Source organism: Gekko japonicus, unplaced genomic scaffold (assembly GCF_001447785.1).
Source record: "Gekko japonicus isolate JY-2015 unplaced genomic scaffold, Gekko_japonicus_V1.1 scaffold211, whole genome shotgun sequence".
In the NCBI taxonomy this organism is placed as follows: domain Eukaryota; kingdom Metazoa; phylum Chordata; class Lepidosauria; order Squamata; family Gekkonidae; genus Gekko; species Gekko japonicus.
In genome coordinates, this window is record NW_015164187.1 from 567,933 (window position 1) to 589,231 (window position 21,299).

At 41.8% G+C, this 21,299-nt stretch overlaps 1 protein-coding gene across 2 annotated transcripts in view; it reads left to right on the forward strand.

Annotated features, from left to right (window-relative positions):
• MMP24 (matrix metallopeptidase 24) overlaps positions 1 to 21,299 on the forward strand; it is a 60,850-nt gene that overhangs the window by 13,778 nt on the left and 25,773 nt on the right. Inside the window, exons 1-4 of one of the 2 annotated variants that reach the window (XM_015408212.1) lie at positions 2,240 to 2,309; positions 3,861 to 4,009; positions 9,693 to 9,809; positions 15,819 to 16,123. In XM_015408212.1, coding sequence (XP_015263698.1) covers positions 3,906 to 4,009; positions 9,693 to 9,809; positions 15,819 to 16,123 — 526 coding nt within the window. In that variant the 5' untranslated portion in view covers positions 2,240 to 2,309; positions 3,861 to 3,905. Of the gene's footprint in view, positions 1 to 2,239; positions 2,310 to 3,860; positions 4,010 to 9,692; positions 9,810 to 15,818; positions 16,124 to 21,299 lie in introns of those variants that run through there. The other variant, XM_015408213.1, reaches the window with a different exon arrangement.

Here is a 21,299-nt window from a genome sequence, read left to right on the forward strand (position 1 = left end):
AACTCTCATATACAGGGTTAAACATGAATAAAGGACTTTTCTAGGAACTTTGTGTGATTCAAAGGGAAAGAAGCAAGCATTAAATAGACAAAAACACAAATGTAAGCTCATTTTCTTCAGCACTATAGGAATTCTATATTAACCATTTGAGAGTGAGAAATGTTTGGCTAAATTTAAGGAAATACCGTCAGAGATTCTTAATCTACTGTTAGGTTCTGAATATCAATTCACAGATCCTGAAGATAGAGGGGATCACTACAATAGCAGCCATTGCAGTTCTACTAGCCTTTGGTGATGAAACCCGAGGTCTCTTCTGCACCACCATGGTCTAGCCTAATTAACTTTGCATCACACCACTTCTGCTCCATCTTCCTCCAGTATGCAGACTTTGCATCATAACTGACAAGATCTCTTTCGGTCTCTGCTTTTTATGTTTCCTCGTTGGCTTGTTTTGTGTGTTAACATACAGTCTGAAGAAGAATTCTGGGGAACTCCGAAGCTTGCTTACTACTTTGTGACATTTCTGCTGCTTTTTGGTTCTAGATATTAAGCAAGACAAATAAGGAGTGTTTTAGTTTTGAGGACAAAACTGAAGAAAAATGCATTCACATTGACTAACATAGTTATAAAGAAGGTGACCTCGCCTTTAAATCAGCAGGTGACTCCAAGTCAGGAGATATCCTACCCAGGAATCCCTTTAAAAAACTTTAGCTAAACAGTCAGCAGGTTTTGGGTCTGACCACACAGCGTATACCTTGGGCCGATAATTTATTTAAGAAAACTGCTTTGGATCTCTTGATCAACTGGAAAGTGAAAGGATGCCTGTAATACAGCATACCATGAAAACAATGAAAGTTGTAGCGCAAAATAACTCAGCAACAACCAGAGGTCATTTCGGGGGGGAACGCGGGGGATTGCAGTTCCCCTGGGTGAGGTGCGGGGGGTGGGGCACACGATGAAGCCCCGCCCCCTGCTTCCAGCCGCCCCGCTTCCAGCCCTCATTCAGCCAGGAGGAGGCTGGAGAAGAGGGAGGGTAAGTTGCTTCCCCCCCGCCTCTCCCCACCCCTGCCTGCCTGGGGCCAGGGAGGGCCTTGGTGGGGCTTCCTTGCACGCCCGCTGGCCTTGCAGGTCCACCGCCGGGCCCCTGATGTCAGGGGGTGTGGCATATGCTAATGAGTTATGCTAATGAGTTCCCCTAGCTCTTTTTCTATGAAATGACCCCTGGTAACAACATTGTTTCTACAACTGCATAGATACAGGATGCTTGATATCTCAGATGATGCTACCAACCTGCCATGTGAATCCTCTGGTATAGCTGCATGTTGCTGCTGTGACACTTTGTGAATTTTTGTAGGAGGGTGATAGATGGAGACAAAGCTGGTGCTCACTGCCCTGGGAAAAAGCAGCTATGCCCTAGGGAAAAGCAGCCTTAGAAATTCTGTCTGTGGTTTTGGTCAAAAGACTTGTTTCTAGGCAGGCAGGAAAAAAAATCAGACTGCAGTGCTAAACAGATGCTTGACAGAGGCAGCAATTCAGATGTGGTTGGGTGGGCAGGTATGCCTTCTCTCAGATACTATAAAGGATGTGTGATGAGAGACCTTCATGTTAATACATAACTTCTGTGTTCTTTAAAGTGCATGCTGAGTCACTCGTGTGGCTGAGAACATATGAACCACAGCACAGTTTCTTTGCTGCCAGTTTGAAGGTTTGTATTGGGAATGCCATTAATGCATTCTCCAATATTCAAGTATTAGAGCTAATTGCTATTACCAGTGTCATTTTTCCCCAAATGGAAATGACATACCTTTCCGAAAATATACTTCCATTTGAATAGTGAGGTAAGCAAATCATATAGTTAAGCTGGTGGGCATCTAGTTCTTTTGACTTTTAAAATTTGGAAATTGGGTGTCCTGTCTCTGCCTCAGTCTCCCCATCTGCAGTATGGGGATAATAATACCGACTGACATGGCTTTTGTAAGGGTTACTGTGATAAGTATTAGTTATTATTTTCATCAGAGAACACAAGTATTATTGGGGGAACAATGGAACAATGGGGTTGGAATGAGAGGATAGAATCTTGGGTGTAAACATGTGGAATATGGATGATTTGGAATGAAATATTTTGTAATGTTTGAATAATAACCCTGTTTTTGTTGATGTCAGGGACTGATCTCTACTGCACTGAACACTTGCATTTATTTAACTTGTTATTTTTTGCTCAATACTTGACAGGTTCACAAGCACCTTGCTGTCAGAATTTGCAGCCTCCATGTGCACTATGCTGAAACAGCCTATTGTGGGATGCATAGGTAGCAACCCTAGTTTAAGGTTGCTTTTTGACTTGCTCTTGAGGCAGAACTAACATTTTTTTCAATCTAATTGCAGTCTAAGATGTAACTATTTAACTAGTAGCTATAACACTACATTTACAAAATCTGTACTAATCATTATGAATATATTTTGAATTTTTCTAGATACATATTCTTAAGCTCTAAGGCTTGACTGCCCACGACAGCAGCAAACCTCTTTGTTTAAATTTTGTTCTGTCTCAATCTCATATAAAGTGAGTTGAGGGGGGCTATATTTAAGAGCAACTGGGATGTGTCTGTAACAGGAGCTGCACCCATTCCCTTCCACAGCTTACATGCCAGCTGTTCATCCCAAATTAATTTGGGTAATTTGTAGTCTGCCTTTCTTGCTGAAACTCAAGGTGGATTACATAGTGTAAGTCAAGTACAGTCAACGGGATGGGACATCCAGTGAACAGTACAATGGGGTTTGAACTACAGAAATCTGAAGACAGACAGAAATCTAAAACTGAGCTGAAACAAACCTGAAATCATACATAAGCATTTAAACATCATATGTTAAATGGTGTAGAAACTACATAGGCTGGAGCATACTTACATATACAGTAGTATAGGCAACAGTTGCTATCCCTTTACTGGTGCTACTTTCTGAATCATTTCATTATCATACAGTCCTATTTACCTGTGCAAAAAAGCCCTCTTTAATAATTCCGTTTTGCATAGTTTTCTGGAAAAGTGAATAAAGTGGAAACGTTCCTGACCTCCTCAGGCAGGCCATTCTGTAAGGTGGCAGCCACAACAGGCACGTCTTTTATCACTGAGTTCAGTTCACTTGTGGTATCTGAGTCAATGGCGAGGAAGAGGGAGTTCTGGAGGAAGGCAGAGCACAGGAGGTGGCAGAGGGTTCAGCTCCCCCCATCTATGTTCTCTATGTCCCTGTCCATTGCTGCTGTCATGTGGTTTTAAGCCAGCTAACATTCATTTAAATATATTTTCATAGCATTTAAAACATGGATATTATTATTATTTTTGTTTTGTAATACCTTAGTTTGGTTTCTTCCAGAATTGTACTTAGCCTGCTTCTCTTTCAATAATGCGAAAAACATGTGGAACGATGCCCTCCTGAGCAGGGTTTAGACCAAAAAGAATGGCGTGGAACTGGTCATTCTTTTCACAAACTATCTGGCATATGCTTTTAAAAACAGAATATCAGGTGAAACTGAGATCTGTATACTAATGATCTGTGTGCAGACAGAAGAACTACATTTCCACACAGCAATTCAACTACCTTTGGGAAGTTAGCAGGCAAAGCACTGCTCACTGCAATCAGCTTTTGTACATGTTGTCATAGTGTTCTCTCTCAAATGCCCTGCATTCAGACAAATCAAGTAAAACAAGTAAGCATTGAAATTACAGCAATCTGCTTTGGCTCAGAACTTACATTAAGCTAACAGCGTATGCCGTTCTTTAAATAACAAGACTAATGTTCTTATTTGTGCTGTCAAACCATAAAGTGTGTAAGTTTAGCTTTGTTTTACCATATTTTTTCAGAGCTGGTTAAAAACCTACGGTTATCTACTTCCTTCTGACACACGAATGTCTGCTCTGCACTCAGGAAAAGTTATGCAGTCTGCAGTTTCCACTATGCAGCAGTTTTATGGCATCCCAGTAACAGGAGTGTTGGATCAGACCACTATTGAGTAAGAATTTCTTTTGAACATACTTGAAAGCATTGTCTTTCCTTAAATTATCAATGATTTACCTTCAGTTGGTGGACTGCTTAAAACTGATCGCTTGAGGGAGACTTCCTACCTCTGGGATGCTTTGCAAGTGAGGTGCAAAGGGTCACAATGATTGGGTGGATAGAAAACCTGGTTTGGAATTCGGAATAGAGCTTTAAAGTCCTCCCATTGTTGTGGTGGTCTGATTACGGACAGTCCTAAATTAGCCTGCATTTATAAATTTCAGCAGCCTGGAAAAGGACATGCACCTGAGATATGGGGCAGATAGTAAAGAAAGTTAGCTAGAAACTGACTGATAAACTGAAATAATCCACCTTAAAACCAAAATAAGAGTATTCATTCAGGGATTTGCACTGGTTTAACTAAATTGGTTTAAACAAGCATAATGCTAGTGCTTGCAGAGACCTTATAGAAAGATACACAGGCTTAGTATGCAGTACACAATATCACCATCTTGAAGGCTTTTTTTTTTCTCATTTAGTCTAAGATATTACCAATATAGGGGAGTTGCAGTTTTATAGCTCTTAAACCATTCTACATATTTAGAAGATTTGTTTTCAGCCCATATGTCTCATCCTGAGGGTAGCCTTAGTCTAATCCTAATGGATCGCTTTATGGATTTAACTGAAACTGTTCTATGCTTATGTGTAAACAGTTCTTTCACTGCTTTAACTATGCCAGTGTAGAGCCCTTTCTGCCTCTAACCTCCAGTCCACAATGTGAATACACTGATTTGTAAATGCATAGAAACACTCTGGAACCACAGTGTTGGCAGCTATTTAAGTAACCAAGTTACAAAATATTGCTTCATATTCCCTACTTTCCTGAGTGAGAAGAGGTTCCAAGAGTGGCCTGTGCAATTGACCAGGAAGGAGAAAAGGCTGTTTACAAATTTACAGGTGAATCCATCCTCCAAAGCAGCCATTTTCTTCAGGGAAACTGATCTCTGCAATTTGGAGAGCGGTTGTAATTCTGAGAGCTCTCCAGACCCCACCTGCTGGATGGAATGCACACGTTCTAATCCTAAAACACCTTCTGTCCCTAAGAGCAGCACTGAAGTCTACTTGCTAGCTAGTTCTAAAAACACAAATTCCTATGCTGTGCAATCATCACATCAGTAGAATATAGAGCTGACATATTCTAGAGCCAGGCTTTTAGGCACAAAATCTTTCCACCTTTTGAGCCCATGTGCCCTAGGTTAGGAGTTGGGGCTTCCTACTCAGTTGATGCAGTAGTGTCATTGATTGGGAATATTCTCCTCAAAGAAGTCTCTGTGAGCTTGCATCTTCAAAGTTTTCCCCCCTGTCATCTTTGTTCTTTCTCTTCAGTATTTTCCTCTCCTTTTATTTATTTCTTTGACAACTTAGTTCCTCATTTTTGAAGGATTTGAAGAAATCATTTTTCTTAACTTCAGCACTGATTTCCACACACAGATTTTTTTTTGTTTCAGCACTTCTAGTTGTGTGCCCTTTAGTTGCTGTTGTTTTCATGTGATGTTGTCCTCCATTACTATTGCAGTCATGAACAGCTCATTTTTTCCTATTAAAAACCAGTATTTTCCAGCATAGTGTTGTAGGGACAATCTTTTCATGTGTACATAAGCAAAGGTACATCTTCTGCTTGACTGAAAGAAATGCCTCTTCCTGCGCATTTTCACAATGAACTGCCTTGGTGTCCTTGATGGTAACCAGCAAAACTGAGGGTTCGTGGTGGGGGAAGGGGTTTCAGTGCAGTGCATTGACATAACGCTGTTACTACATTATGACAGCACAAGGGGCAAGTGTTTGCTGTCTCAGCATCTGAAAAGCTCCTGAAGTGTTCTTTCTCCTTCCCCCAAGTAGCTGGGGGGGGGGGCGATGACCACAAGAGGGCACCCAATACATGACAGTAACTAGCGTTATGGAAGGGTTCAAATATTGCATTATCACTTTTTTATTCTTGAGCAGTAATTTTGTGTGCAGCAAAAATGCTTTTTAAAAGGTGGCCAGAGAATTGTGATAGTGGCATATCAGCAGCAGGGGTGGATGCAATCCACATCTGGTGTGAAAGGGAAATTCCAGCTAACCAGGGTGAAAAACCAGATTACTGTGTGCCACGTGGACTCTGTTGAAAGAGCTAAGTGAGCAACAGTTGCACTAGCAACATGATTTGTTTGGAATTAGCCCAGGTCTTTTGTGTATAGCTGAATGAACCATTTTTAAAGCACTATTGGCAGTGAAGAGGAAAGTGGCCTTCCACAGAGGGGCGCAATGAGTGCCTTTTCTGCCTGGGAGAGGGGCAGCAGGACTGGCGTTGCGAACTCTGGGTAGGGCAGTTCCTGGACATTTGGGGGTGGAGAAGAACTTGGTTTGGGGAAGAGAGGGACTTTAGTGGGGTATGAGTGCCATAGCATCTATTCTCCAAAGCATTGTCTCCAGGGGAACTCACCTCTGCAATCTGGAGAGCAGTTGTAATTCTGGAAGATCCCCAGGCCCCACCTGAAGGATAGCAGCCCTAGGCAGGACATTGAGACTTGTGCCCACTGTCAGACGTTCACAGAGCAAACCAGATGGAACTGTTCCTCCTATTTTTGAGCCATGGTGGGGGAACAAGTCCTTTCTTGCTGTTGGATGTCAGCTTGCCAACCTCCAGGTGGTGGCTGGAGATCTCCTGGGATTACAACCAATCTTGAGGTAACACTTGGAGAAAATGGTTGCTTTGGCAGGTGAACAATTAGGTTCAAATTCAGTAGCACCTTCAAGATCAACAAGAGTTTCAGGGTTTGGAAGGGGGACTCTATGGCATTATACCCCACTGAAGTCCCTCCCCTCACCGAATCTTGCCTTCCTCAGGCTCCACCCCCAAAAGGTATTTCCCAACCCAGAGATGGCAACCCTGGATGTGATTACAGAAGCTCCTTTGGTCTCAGTGGTGGTTCCCACTTCTTCAACTCTGAGTAAGTCACTCTCAAAGTCATCAGCCTCAGTTCTGACACCATCAATACTGAACTTGATGCCAGACACCTTTGCATAGGCTGATTCGGAGTCAGAGAAGCTGACTGAATGCAAGCTACAAACGTTGTTCAGAGTATTGGAACCAATTCCCCAATGTGGAGCTACGGGAAAGACTGCTCCACATCAACTATTTGGAGCTCCTGGGTGACATGATAAAGGTTTACAAAGTTATGCATGGGATAGAAAAGGTAGAGAAAGAAGTCTCTTTCTCACAATACAAGAACTTGTGGACACTCAAATTAATTAGCAGTAGGTTTAGAACAGATAAAAGGACTTCTTCACCTGAAGAGTAATTAACATGTGGAATTCACTGCCACAGGAAGTGGTGACGGCTACAAGCATAGACAGCTTCAAGAGGGGATTAGATAAACACATGGAGCAGAGGTCCATCAGTGGCTATTAGCCGTGAGAGGGGACACTATGTCTGGGGCAGTGGAGTCTGGCCCTGGTGGTGGACCTCCTGATGGCACCTGGGTTTTGGCCACTGTGTGACACAGAGTGTTGGACTGGATGTCTGATCCAACATGACTTCTGTTATGTTCTTATGTACCTAGTTGGAGACACCATCTCTTGTACATGTTTCCACCTGTTCCACTCATCACCAAGGTTGTCAAAAAGGGTATAAAATATATCCTGATAATTCCTTTCTTCTCAGTTTACTCTGTCATGTCTGTGGTTACCTGATATACCTCCTCAAGGCTGACAGCCTCCTGTCACAGAATTACAGCAAGACTCTACATCTGGGCAAAACCAAGCTGAATACAGTTGCTTGAGAGAATGCTTCAGGAGTATGCCTTTCAGTGACTTTGATGGAGAATACACAAGAAACTGCCTGCTCCACTCATTAGCCAGAAGAAGGGTGCTTGCTCTATGGAAGGGACAGGCAACTGCAAGGCTGCCCAGGAAGGAGTTTAATCCCTGGAAACAACCCTATAGTGACTCTGAAGGAGAATAGACAGGAAAGCTTTCTATCAGACACTCCTGTGATGGAAAATGGAAATGCTTCTGTATCTGTCCCATCCCTGCACAAGGATGGGAGAAATCTGTTTTGTCACCTCTGTCCTTTAATACCTACTCTATGTTCTCAAGAGCTGGGTCACTCTTCACTGGAAGGCTGCTCTTTCTTTCTGTAAGGAAGACATTTTTGGAAAACTTCAGTAGGCTTTATCCACCTATTTTGTCCCCTGCTCCATCATGGGACTGCAGGCTTTGCTTTATCAATTAATCAAAATCTCTTTGAGTTTCTGTCTACCTGTGACTTTGCTTGTTTTTTATGAAGGTAGCCACTTTGGCAGCCATATGTTTTGGTAAGTGGTCCAGTGATCCCCACACACTTACATTTGTACAGGGACAAGACCTTGCTGTGACCAGACATCTTCTCCTTACCAACAATGGTTTCTGGATTTCTTGTCAATATGGAATTGGTTATGGCTACTTCCCTCTCCCACCCCATCTTCAGAGACAGAGACAACCCTTCACTTTTAGTTTGCTCAAAAAAAAATCCTGGTTTTCTACCTAAACAAGACAGCTCCTTTCAGGGAAGGTCCTACCTTTTTTTCCCCCCATTGACTCTAGCCTTGACTAGAAACAGAGGGTCTCCTCACACACTTCAGCCACTGTGTGTCAGTCATCATTAACCTGCACTATGTTGGCTCTCAAGTTGCCTCCAGAGACTGTATGAGCACATTCCAAAAGAACCATAGTGACATTCACAACCTTCATCAGAGGAATCCCTGTCCCAGAACTCTGCAGGGTGGCTACCTAGTCTCAACATTCCAGCTTTGTGAAACACTTGAGTCTTGGATATTAGAGCACATATGGATGTCTCCTATGCAGATCCCTGCTCTGTATCTCTTTATATTACTGTACCTATGCCCACCTCAGGTAGTTCAGCTTGTTAATCTTTTCCCGTTGGTTTGAATGCACACAAACCATGAAGAAGAAAAACAGGTTGCTTACCTGTAACTTACAGTCTTTGAGCTGTCATCTGTGCAGTCATGCAACTCATTCTCCTTTGCCATAACCCGTGCTCTTAACTTGCTGTAGCATTATTAAAGACTTGAGCTGGAAGCCACAGTTCTTTCCCCTTGAGCTGATTTGGAATGTGAGGATTTTACACCTAGCTCGTTCTGAACTGAAGCTCTGCACAGGTGTTGGAACTCAATGGTGCACCTGCAAAGATAACCACTTGAAAAACAGCTGTTGAAGATCAATGATTATTTTTCTCTTGGCCAGATCTGAAGCTGCCTTTTCATTTCCTGCTTTGGCATATACCCTCCAAGCAGAACTGTATTTTTAAATTAACTGATTAATGAAAATCAATCAATGCAGGTGCTCGTGGAAGCTTAGAAACCACAAAGAATTGTATACAAACTCTCCTTCTCTCCATAAATAAACCAATGGTGTCTTCAAATCAGAACAAAAAGTACAAAGTCAACAAAATGTTTGGGTAAAGACATAAAGCCTTCACCTGTGCTGGAAGCTTAAGAAATTCTTTGTCAGCCAAGTAGATGAGTGGAGGACATTCCATGACTGGAGTGTCACAACTGAAAAAGCATAGCTGAGTCTGTCTTCGTTAGTGTCTAAGTGACCCAACAGGACAGCATAGGTTTTTGTTTTCTGGACTCAGGAATATTTTGCTTTTTCAGGTGGATGAAGAAGCCTCGCTGTGGTGTTCCTGATCATCCCCATTTAAGCCATAGACGGAGGAGTAAGCGATATGCTCTAACTGGACAAAAATGGAGACAGAAGCATATCACATACAGGTATAACCCACTGTTTATATTTATTCAATTAATGCATGTATGTACCACAACTTTTCAATTAAAAATTCCCAAGGCAATTTCAAGCAACAGTATTATGCAACTTCTAAGTACAATAAATCAGCTCTATAAAACACAGTAATAGCAGAATATAAAATGCAAACTATATCTACTAGCTATAAAATAATTAGATGGTAAAATAATGAATAAATAATAATGAACCAATAGAGATGGTAAAACAGCAATAAAACATCAGAGGTAAAACAGAAGTGCCTTCCTTGCCATTTTTAAGTATGATACATGGATATTCAATTGAGCTGTACCATGAAAAAATGTTATCTTCCAGGGTATCCACTCATATTCAGCATCAACCAGCATCTCAAGTCAATTTGGGAATTTCTTTGATAATTAGTTGTAGATTTTTTGGGCTGTATGGCTGTGGTCTTAGTATTGTAGGACCTAATGTTTCGCCAGCAGCTGTGACTGGCATCCTCAGAGATATAACACAGAAAGATGGAGTATTCTGTGTGTCGAGGTCAGGTCCTACAAGGTCAGGTCCTACAACACCAAGACCACGGCCATACAGCTCGGAAAATCTACAGCAGCTAACGAACTCTGGCTGTGAAAAGCTTCGACAGCATATTTCTTTGATAGTCTCACCTTGCGGAGGCAGCCTCAGTTGTATCTCATAGCCAACGATAGTTTATGGCAAGGATCCATCAAGCCCTCAGGGTTGCAGAAAGCAGGGAGAGTATGTTCATAGTGTATAATAAATACTGAGAAAAGGAAGGGAATTGAGTAAAGAAGTCCACATTAGCTCTGCTTGTTCAGGTTTCATCATTTGCAAGTGGTAGTGTGAGGTTTCTGACCCCCCCGCCCCCACCAAGCAAAAATAAGTAAATGCCACATTTGTACTTTTATACATTCTCCATTCATTCCAGCCTTGTTGTTCAAGTGCACATAAATATGTGATGATGTAGCCCTTTCTGAAACAATTTATTTGCAGTGTGACTCATGTGTTTTATAAGTTTTCCATGCTTACATTAGCCATAGCAGAAGCCTTTGGATATGTCACAAAAAATGCAACCCTATTGGAGTAAGTATAGATAGCAAGTGTGAGTTTTCTATGGGAAGAACTGTATAACAGGAGCTGCCATGATGCCCATACCTGGATTTTGTTATCTATTCTGCTGTCCTACTGGTCCAGAGACAGAAGCTTCTGGGAAGGATTTGGCGATTGCTTTGTCACCACTATTGAGGCCAAGTTGGCTAGAACTGCTACTGATACCAGCAAAGGAGGAAAGCACTTCAGTTTTTATTATTATTTTTATTATTTCCTATCCCCTCAACCATAGATTGGTAGGATTTGGAGGGGGGGAGAGAGAAAAAATAGATCAGTTAATATGTTCTAGGAAGAACTGTGTGGCTCTGATCCTCTAGCTTGTGACTGTTATCAGTTCTGGATTAGTCTGGGACAAATGCACATTTTGTCCTACTGAGGCCAAAATAGCCAGAATCATCACTGACATCAACAAGGGAAGAGTCAGATCCATCTTACCCACTTCTGTGAAGATTTTAATTGCAATCAAGCCGATTTCTATGGGAAGAATTGAGCTGCCTTAATGGTCATATCTGGAGGGCAATGCTAGGAGATATTACTCTTCTGGCGTGCTTCTCCAGTGCTGACATCGGGCATAGTTCAAGAAAGTTTGTCAATTAGTTTTAGAGTGGAAGGTTTATATCTGGAAGTCCACCACTGTTTGGATTCAGAACAACCTTACTGGAAAATATGTTTAATCTTCCTTGAAGACCAAAATGGCAAAAAGGCATGATATAAATGTTTAAAGTAAATAATAACAAATCATGTTTTTTGTGAACAGGTCATAAGTTATATTTGCTTAATTTATAATACATAACTGAATGTAACCAAATTTAATGTGACTTGGCTCACCCTTCTTACCATTCTAGTTTTGCACTAAGAGTGGTACAACAGACCTCCATTCCAGTTCTGAGAGTCATCCAACTTGGGAAGTCTGTGCTGCAACTCCTAGTCAGGCTGGTGAACTAGGATGTGTTTGTGTTGGGGCAAGTAAATTATCTCATACTCTCAGCTCTGTGTGTATGAAATGAAAATAACAGCCAAACTCACAAAATGGCTTTGGATGTTAATGAGAATAATACATACTCAAAGAGCTATTGACTTTTGACATCAGTTTCATTAATTTCACCTACATTCCTCTCCTTTGGCGAGAACTGTGATGGCTGTTGGAGCAGTTGTTAAAGTTTGTTTCTTCAGTTTTGAAAGTTTCACAGAAGTCGAAGGAGAGGATCATAGAATAAAAATGTTTCGGGAATGATGACGGATCCCTGTATAGGGTTGTCAAGTCAAAAAAACTCACCGGCGGGGGAGCCTCACCGGGCTCCGGGAGCCGTCCTCGGATATGCGCGCCACCAGCGCGTCACCAGAAGTGACGCGCAACGTTGACCACATTGGGGGCATGGCCTGGATCGCTGGAAGGAAAACCATAGAGTTTTCCCTCCAACGATCTGGGCCACGCCCCCAACGTGGTCGACGTGGTTGCATCACCTCTGGTGACGCAGCCACGCTGCGCTTCGGGGGGCGGAGTTGCCCCCAGGGCCCGATTCCGCGGCGGCGGAAATCAGGCCTCCAAAGCGGGAGTTTACCCGCCACCCGCCCCCACTTGGCAGCCCTATCCCTGTAGCTTAATTAATATATTTAAATCCTATGTATTTTGAAATCTGAAGACAAAGAGTAGGCTTATTTGCCTATTGCCTTTCCCCTTCCCAGTCTCAAGGCATGCCATGAATTTGATACACATTACTTCCTGGATATTATTGATAACCCTTGTCTTTTTAAATGACAACAACTCAGGTTCCCTGGGGTGTGTTGTACTATAAAGGAGCTAGTTTGTAAAAGCAGAAGAAAAAGAGCCTTTCACCTTTCTTGTTCAAAACACAGCGTGACCTCTTTTTAAAAAAAGACTCCTTTAGTCTCTTATTTTTGCTGTCTTTGATCTAACGTCTGACACGTTGCTCCTTCTAAATATAGCTACAAAGAAGATTTCTATACTTATTTTGTTTCTGAATTTATTCCAAACTGGTAAAATAGAAATGATTACCAAACTGCCTTCAGGGAAGATTCTGTTTTGCTATCTACCGAAACAAATGATGGTTTTCAAAGGTCACTTCTGTATTTATATTGCCATCTGTACCACCATGTTGAACTCTTGCAGTACTTAAAATATTAAAATCAAGCTTTAAACCAGGATCCCTTCATTTCCCAAGCTTTCAGGAGACTGCTTGCCCGGGGAAAAGTTCATCATACAGACTATCTTTAATAGGCCAAAACTGGGACCCTTTATTATGAAAGGTGCTTTATGAGTAGTTAATGCAGTCAAAAAACTCTCATGTCAATTTGTTTTATTTATTCTTATTTTGAAGGATTATTGTATGTCCTTGGGCTTTTAAAATTCTCAGTATTCTTCCTTATTGACAATACCCTGTAAGAGGTATTTGGTAGCTACTGATTTTAAATATTAGACCACAAGGTCCGCGTGCATTTTTAATATGGTGCCTGTGTGGCCAAATATCTAGCCAAACATAACAAGTCGTAATTCTTTCTTTGAGTGGTGTCACTAATGACTTTAGACTTGATGGCATTTTCTGCCAGTCCTTACTATGATAGCCCAGTCTCATCAGATCTTGTAAGCTAAGCAGAGTCAGCCCTGATTAGTACTTTGATGGGAGACCACCAAGGAAGTTTAGGATTGCTATGCAGAGGCAGGCAATGGCAAACCACCCCTTGCAAACCCTACAGGGTTGCCATAAGTCGGCTGCAAATTGATGGGGGTGGTGGAACAGCATGGTTTGCTCTGGTTGTTGACATAAAGAACTTTAAAAAAAAATTCTTCAAGAATAATTTACACATAGATTTGTTTCCTGAAATATCTCTGAATGTCTGTCATGGGACCTCTGCATGTTACCGAAGATTCTCAGGATGTGGACTAGGTGGGGTGACATGGAGAACATATGAAGAGAGAATGCTCTCAAGAACATGCCCAATAGAGATCTGTTTGAGCATGAATAATAAAATAGTTTAATTGGTGATCTAGAAGAAATATTGCAGAGGAATTAAACTGATCATCTTGCATAATACATGTATGATATAGCTGATCCTTATCATTTCACACTCATAAATCTACTCTTAATAATGTTGGTCATATCAGTAAGACAAGGGTTTCTATTCTGGCTATAAGCCACTGTCTGAAAAAGATGTTGTGGTTATGGAAAATGTAATGGGCATGGTGCCAGAATCAAGAAGGGCTTGTTTACTTGAGGCAATTTGCATGAGTTTAATCCTCATACTGTGGCTTTCATATTGTGTCTAATTCTCATAATTAAGTGTACCTTCCTTTAAATTTGAAGTGGGGTCGTGTTTAGAACATTTCTACCCAATTGCCTTTTTTCGAACGATACATTATTTTGTTTGTTTTTATTATAGTCCTTCATATGGATCTTTTTATAAACAAGACTGTTTTGATTGTGCTGTCCCCCCCCCACCTACTGACGTTACTCTGATTCTGCAGTATCCTGTGTGTGGTTGAGTCATTCATTCTGATTACACTGTTCCAGAAGAAGGCAGTTTCATTGATTTGTACAGTTGTATTCATATGCTTCCCATCCCACTCATTAGCCATGACAACAAGCTTTTTTCTGACTAGAGGTACAAAGTCATCTAAGGTTTCTGAGATAGTCACTCATCCATCCACATAAGAAACCAGTGATGCAGCCAGGTTCTGCACTAGATATGGCCCAGAGTTGAGGCTGTGGCATGATGAGAAATCTAGCCTTCATTCTTCAGAACACATGGACATGAATCCCATCAAATGACCCTCTTGATGTGCCTTTTGCCACAGCAGCTTATGGGCTTTGTCCCTTCCTTGTATGCAGGCATGCTCCCCAGCTTGCTTCCATGTGCGCTTGTAATAGAAGTATATGTTATTTGAAGGCATCTGAAAAATCTCCACAAAGAGATTCTGTTCCTGATGTGAGATAGACAGTGGTCCCGATCATACACAGAAGTAGCCGCGCAATAGGCACGAATGCCGGGCGGATTTTAAGGGCACAATAACACAGGAACATCCGGCAAGCCTCCCGCACCTGTTGCCAACCCGTTGCGCTCCACTGAAGAAGAGGAGTTAAAAAATACCAGGGAAACTGCAGTATCAAACAGGTTTGTGACAGGCCGCAGACGGAATTCCCCGTGTGATCACTCCGGCACGCTCCCATTGTGTCAGCAATCCCCCGTTGAAGCGCACCGGAAACACGCAGCAACAAAAAAAGAACGATTCATCTGCCGCTGCGTCTGATCACGCAGTGGCGGGTCAAATTACTATGGTGCAAATAGCCTTGCTTCCCCCCTGCGTTTTCTGGCACGTGTGACCGCACTCAGTGTTTAACATTGCAAGAACTGGATACATTGTGTTGGTGCTTCTGTTGCCCAGAGGTGTTGGGTGTGTCAATTCCTGCCAATTTGTACAGCTAACGGGACCTGACTCATGCCTCACTCTTCAGATTCTGACTACTTGAAACACTTTCTGTGCTTTTTGTTGTGTGCTTTAGCACCCAGCTGAGAGCAAAGCTTGAATTTTATTCCTTTTTTTGTTTTGTTGTTTGGTCTGCTTTCTGAGGTTCTATATACATCATACTATATTTGTATTTATATTTCATACTAAGGGATCTATCTTGTGGAAAAAAGAATTTTACTGTTGGTGGGGGATATGGTCTAGTTGTGAAAAGTCATGGTATGTCCCTCCCCCCAGTAAATAATAATTCTTATGGAGGAAAGGTTTGTAAACCTGATAATATGTGCCTGGAAATCTCTCAAAAATATAAAGGGGCCTAAAATGAGTATTCTGGCTTTACTAATCTGAAATATGCTTTTAAATATGAATGTTCGGTATTAGAAAGTTCCTTCTCTTCTTCTTACAGTGTACACAACTACACCCCTAAAGTTGGAGAGCTTGATACCAGGAAGGCCATCCGGCAAGCATTTGATGTTTGGCAGCGAGTGACTCCACTCACTTTTGAAGAAGTTCCTTATCATGAAATTAAAAGTGACAGGAAAGAGGCAGATATCATGATATTTTTTGCTTCTGGTTTCCATGGTGACAGTTCTCCTTTTGATGGAGAGGGTGGATTCCTAGCCCATGCTTATTTTCCTGGACCAGGAATAGGAGGTGATACTCATTTTGACTCAGATGAGCCATGGACACTGGGAAATTCTAATCATGATGGTAAGATTTTAAAGAACTTCTCATTTACTAACCTTTCAGAAGAGAGGAGGTGTTGGCTTCATGGAACTTTTTTGTAAGTAACTGTGGTTCAAATTTTGTAGCAGAAACATTGTGTTTCACAAAGTCAGAAGCTACACACCTATACGTAAATGCATTTGTTGATATCTGAGAGAATGATCTAGACTAGTGAACTGAGAACTCTGCAGACAATCTTGCTTTAAAGAAAAGCAAACAGGACTTGCTTCCAAAATAATGGAAACCATTGGTTTGTCAATCCAAGTCAATCTCTTTGAGCTCACAGAAGAATTAAAAGGTAATGCTAAATGGCCCAGATGTTCCATAGCCAGTACATTTTTAATCCATCCCTCTTCCAGTGATCTTGGGGTGGTATATACGGTTCTTTCATCCCTGTTTTATCCTCACAGTAATTCTGAGAAAGGGTGACTTGCTGAAGGTCAACCAGTTAATTTCATGACAATCTGGGTATTTCTAACCCTGGTCTCCCAGAACTAGTCTAACTCTCTTATGCAATATACCACACTAGATTTTAAAAATGAAATTAGTTGTAATTATATTAAATGTTTCAAGAGCAAACGTGGAGTGATATTAAATATTTGCAATCTAATTTTCACCTATAAATTTAATCTCTCTTTCTTACTTATTTACTACATGTGCTAAACCACTCAAAGTTTTTGTGATCTGTCCTCCTTTGGGGATGTTGTTCCATCTTGTGGGATTTATTTCTTTTCCTTTTAAGTTCTTGCTCTGGTAGGTTTCCTTTCTATGTAAAGGATTAAAATCATTTCTCTGGATTAGCTGATTTCTGGGTAACTGTCTTGCTGTGACTATGGCCTCCCATGCTGGGTTTTCCAGATGACTGGTAACAGATCTGTTTCCCAGAACACACAATATTACTTTGTTGTGTTTCCTGATGTGCAGAAGGGGAATGTCTTAAGGGAAAATCTACCATTCACAATTTAAAATAGATTGAGCAGAACTGATCTTTTTTTCTTTCCTAAACAGTACACATACAGGCGATTGTGTCTTTTAAATTAAAATTATGAAACAGATTTTGGTCATTGGGTCTTTCTGCCATAAAACATGGAAGTCTTATATTCTCACTTTATTTCATAATAGATTAAAAAGGTAAAGGTTTCCCTTGCTCGAAAGCTAGTCAAATTCAACTCTAGGGGGCGGTGCTCATCTCTGTTTAGAAGCCGAAGAGCCAGCACTGTCCGAAGACGTTTCCATGGTCATGTGGCTGGCATGATTAAACGCCAAGGTGCATGGAATGCTGTTACAGTCCCACTGAAACAATACCTATTTATCTACTTGGAATTTCTTGCTTTTGAACTAATAGGCTGGCAGGAGCTGGGGCTAGAGATGGAAGCTCACTCTGTCATGAGGCACTAGGGTCTTGAACTGCCGAGCTACTGACCTTCCAGTCTGCAGCTCAGTGTCTTAACCTCTGGGCCCCCATGGCCCCCATAATAGATTTACAGGGTGCTGAAACTTAAAATTGTATTGGCTGTGTTAAATATATAAAACAACTGTCGTATTGAGAGATTAACGTTGGTCATTGCAATTGATTAGTGTCAGGCGCACCACTTGAACACTGATTATGCTTGTATTTGATTACTTGCTGTTTCTGTTAAGTGTGATACTTAATACATTGTGCATTTTGCATAATCTCTACATATCCAGAAAATGGTTGTGGTGGGCACAGAAGAAATTGCTTCTACCATGTTTAATCTAGTATAGGTAGATTCCACATGACTGCAGTCTGATTTATATTAGCTCCCCTTACACTGGGTTGTATTGTATCACTCTGCCTAGCTAAGTGCGGAACCTTACACCATCCCAAGGAATGCTCTGCACTTAGCAAAGTGGGATGGAAGGCTGCAACCTGTTGTTTCTGTAACCTAATACATAAAGTCTAACACATGAAGTCTAACCATGCACATTGCTGTTAACACAGAAATATTTTTAAAGAGAAAAGATGTCAGATGGCTTGAAAATGTGTGTAACTAAGGCTAAACCAGACATGAGGTGCAAGGTCTGTAATCAGGATTTCCTGCATTCTTTAGAAGTTCAAAGCAGTCATTGGGGTGGCTGTATCCCCCCCTCCCCCAGGCAAATAACAGTTGAAGGGGAAGACAGATTTGGATCCAAAATATGTCTGCACAGGGGTGGGTTAAACCATCCCAGCCTGAGCACTGTTCCTTACCTAGTTCACCCCCACCTGTATCTGGCAGCTGTTTTGGAATTTAAAACACACACATGATCGTGATAGATTCCCTGCATCATGTCTAGTTCCACCCTTAGTGAAAAAAAGTTGATTTACACATTATGGACAGCACAGGTTGGATCTGGAGTCCCCACTACTATGTCCTGGGTTACAGACATGCAGATTTTTATCAATTTCCAGGTGTGTATTCAGACTGGAACTGTGTTATACTTGTTGGTTTTCCCAAGAGGCCAAATAGTCCCATCCCCCCCTGACCATTTCAGATCAGGAACACAATGGAATGCAGAAGGCTGAAGCCCTTTCTACACATGCACTATAGTCATGATCCAAATTAGGCACTCTGCACATTGGAATTGAGGAGAACACACAATTCAAATCTGACTGTTACTAGGACTCTGGACCTAACTTCTGTACTCTGTAATGTGTAAATTGGTTAAGTGTACAGAAGAAGAAGATTTTACAAGCACATTTTATGAAGGCTTGGATGTGCACCTTTAAAGTCCCTTTGGATCATGCATATAGTATTTTCTGCATAGCCAGGAGAGGTAAATATTTTGCTTTTCAAACAAAACATTACATTTACTAAGTGATTTACTAAGTTTACTATGAGGATTTCAAATAATTTATATCTTAGCTTACGCCCTACTAAGTGTGTAGATTTCAAGTTTATTCTACTTTAACAGCCATACACAATAGGCAAAAATGTAAGAATTAAAAATCACAATAAAACAGAAGTTTGCCACATTCACCAGACAGCTTTTACAGAGGCTACTAAAAAGTAATCTTTATCTTGAGGTACCAGGATTGGCCGAGTACTTTCATAGCCATTTTCTAAGACATTTCTCTCTGGCTGTTGCATACTTTGGGCAGTAGAAAAAGGTACGAGGCAATGAATCAACCATTGCCAAAGGGCAGTCACAAAAGGTCTGATCTGAGGGTGTTTTAAGAAAACTGCCCTTAATCTGGATGGTTGGCAGCGCATTGCAGCCTGTGATCATATATGACCACCTCAATTTTGGGACTACCAGCATATTGAGATAGTATGGCTGATCAAATTGGGTTGGATACTTAATTCTTAGATGAAGTGGAGAACATTTCCGTCTAGTATCCTTATAGAGGGAGTCCCAGTCCTGATTGAGCAGTTTCTCTATAGGTAATGCTCGTCTTCTTTCAGATTGCTTAACTTCTGTAAGCCCAGTTGGTTAATTTCCATTTCTACAGTTCTGTACCATTTTGACCAATGATGTTCACAGGCTGCTGACATGGTGAAAGCTGGGAGGTCTTCAAAATTTGACAGTCTGTACTTAAAACTGGTTATAGCTTTCCAGATCATTGTCGAAACTTTTGGAATGCACAGTTCGCGTCGTATGACTGAGGAAGCTATACATGGTGGTAAAGCGAGTATTTTACGAAAGAAGTTTATCGAGTAGTTCTGTTGGTCCCAGGAACCAGATCTGAGAACCATACAGTATGTGTACAGAATTCACCATTTGGAATTCAGGCATGCGACCAGCGGCAGCCCCTCTTCTTTCCTCCTGCAAGATTTAAAGGCCCTCCAGCTGATTAGCAAGCCACTTTGGGGGGAACTCTTGCAGTCTCCTTTGGCTTTTTAAATGAAATATGACAAACTAGGAATAAGGCCCATTGTGCAAATAAATACAAGAAGATCTAGAAAGAGGCTCTGGGCGGGTGTCCCAGCATTGGGCACTCGATGTCAATTTGCTGTGGCAACATCATCAGGGTATAATGACACAGAGTCCACCGTTTTCTACAGGGGAAAGAGCAGTTGTAAATCTGAGTGATCTCTAGCCCTCACCTGGAGATTGGCAACAATGGTTCCCCAGGAGGAAATGAATGGTTTGGAGGGTGGAGTCTATGGCAGTGTACCCGTCTGAGGTCCCACCCCTCCTCAAACTCTACCCTCTCCTGGATCCATCCTTCAAATCTCCAGGAATTTCCTAACCTGGAGTTGGCAACCCTGTCTCCTTCCCAGCCAACCATCAATGTACCATTATCTTCCCTTCTGACTTCAGGTTTCCATCTCCTCTCCCCTCTCTACAGCCTCTACCTTGGAAAAGTAAAGTCTTTCTCCACAGTAGGGACCAAAGCAGCTCACATCATTCTCCTCTCCCCCTTTTGATCTGCACAATAACCCTGTGAGGTAGGTTAGGCTGAATATCTGTGAGTAGTCTGAAATCACCCAATCAGCTTTCACAGCAAGAACCTGGGTCTGGCAAACCCCGCTTTGAAGTGCTAACTGCTATGTCACACTGGCTTTCATAGGGTGGCCACCTCAGCAGAGTATAATGACACAGAATTCACCATTTTCTCCAGGGGAACTGATCTCTGCCATCTGGAGAGCAGCTGTAATTCTGAGTGACCTCTAGCTCTCACCTGGAGATTGGGAACAATGTTTCCCCAGGAGGAAAAGTACGGTCTTTCTCTGCAGTGGGGACCAAAGCAGCTTACATCATTCTCTTCTCCCCCTTTTGATCTGCACAGCAACCCTGTTAGGTAGGTTAGGCTGAAAGTCTGTGACTGGTCCAAAATCACCCACTCACCTTCCACAGCAAGAACCTAGGTATTCCCCTGGAGAAAATAACTGCTTTGGAGGGTGGACTTTATGTCATTCTAGTCAGCTGAGGCCTCTCCTCTCCTCAAACTCTAACTTCTGTAGACTCCACCACAAAATCTCCAGGAATTTCCCAACCTGGAGCTGGCAACCCTAGTCAGGACTGGACCCAATGAGTTTCCCACAAAGGCCTGGAAAGGGCCTCCTCCCCCTGCCTTTTTACTGACAGAACCAATCTTGAACACAGCACAGCCAATGGGAAAGCTGGCAAGTGCCAATACATTAGGGCTTTTATATATATCAGATTACAGGTCAAGTATAACAGAGGTAGAACAATCACTGTCAAAATAGTACAT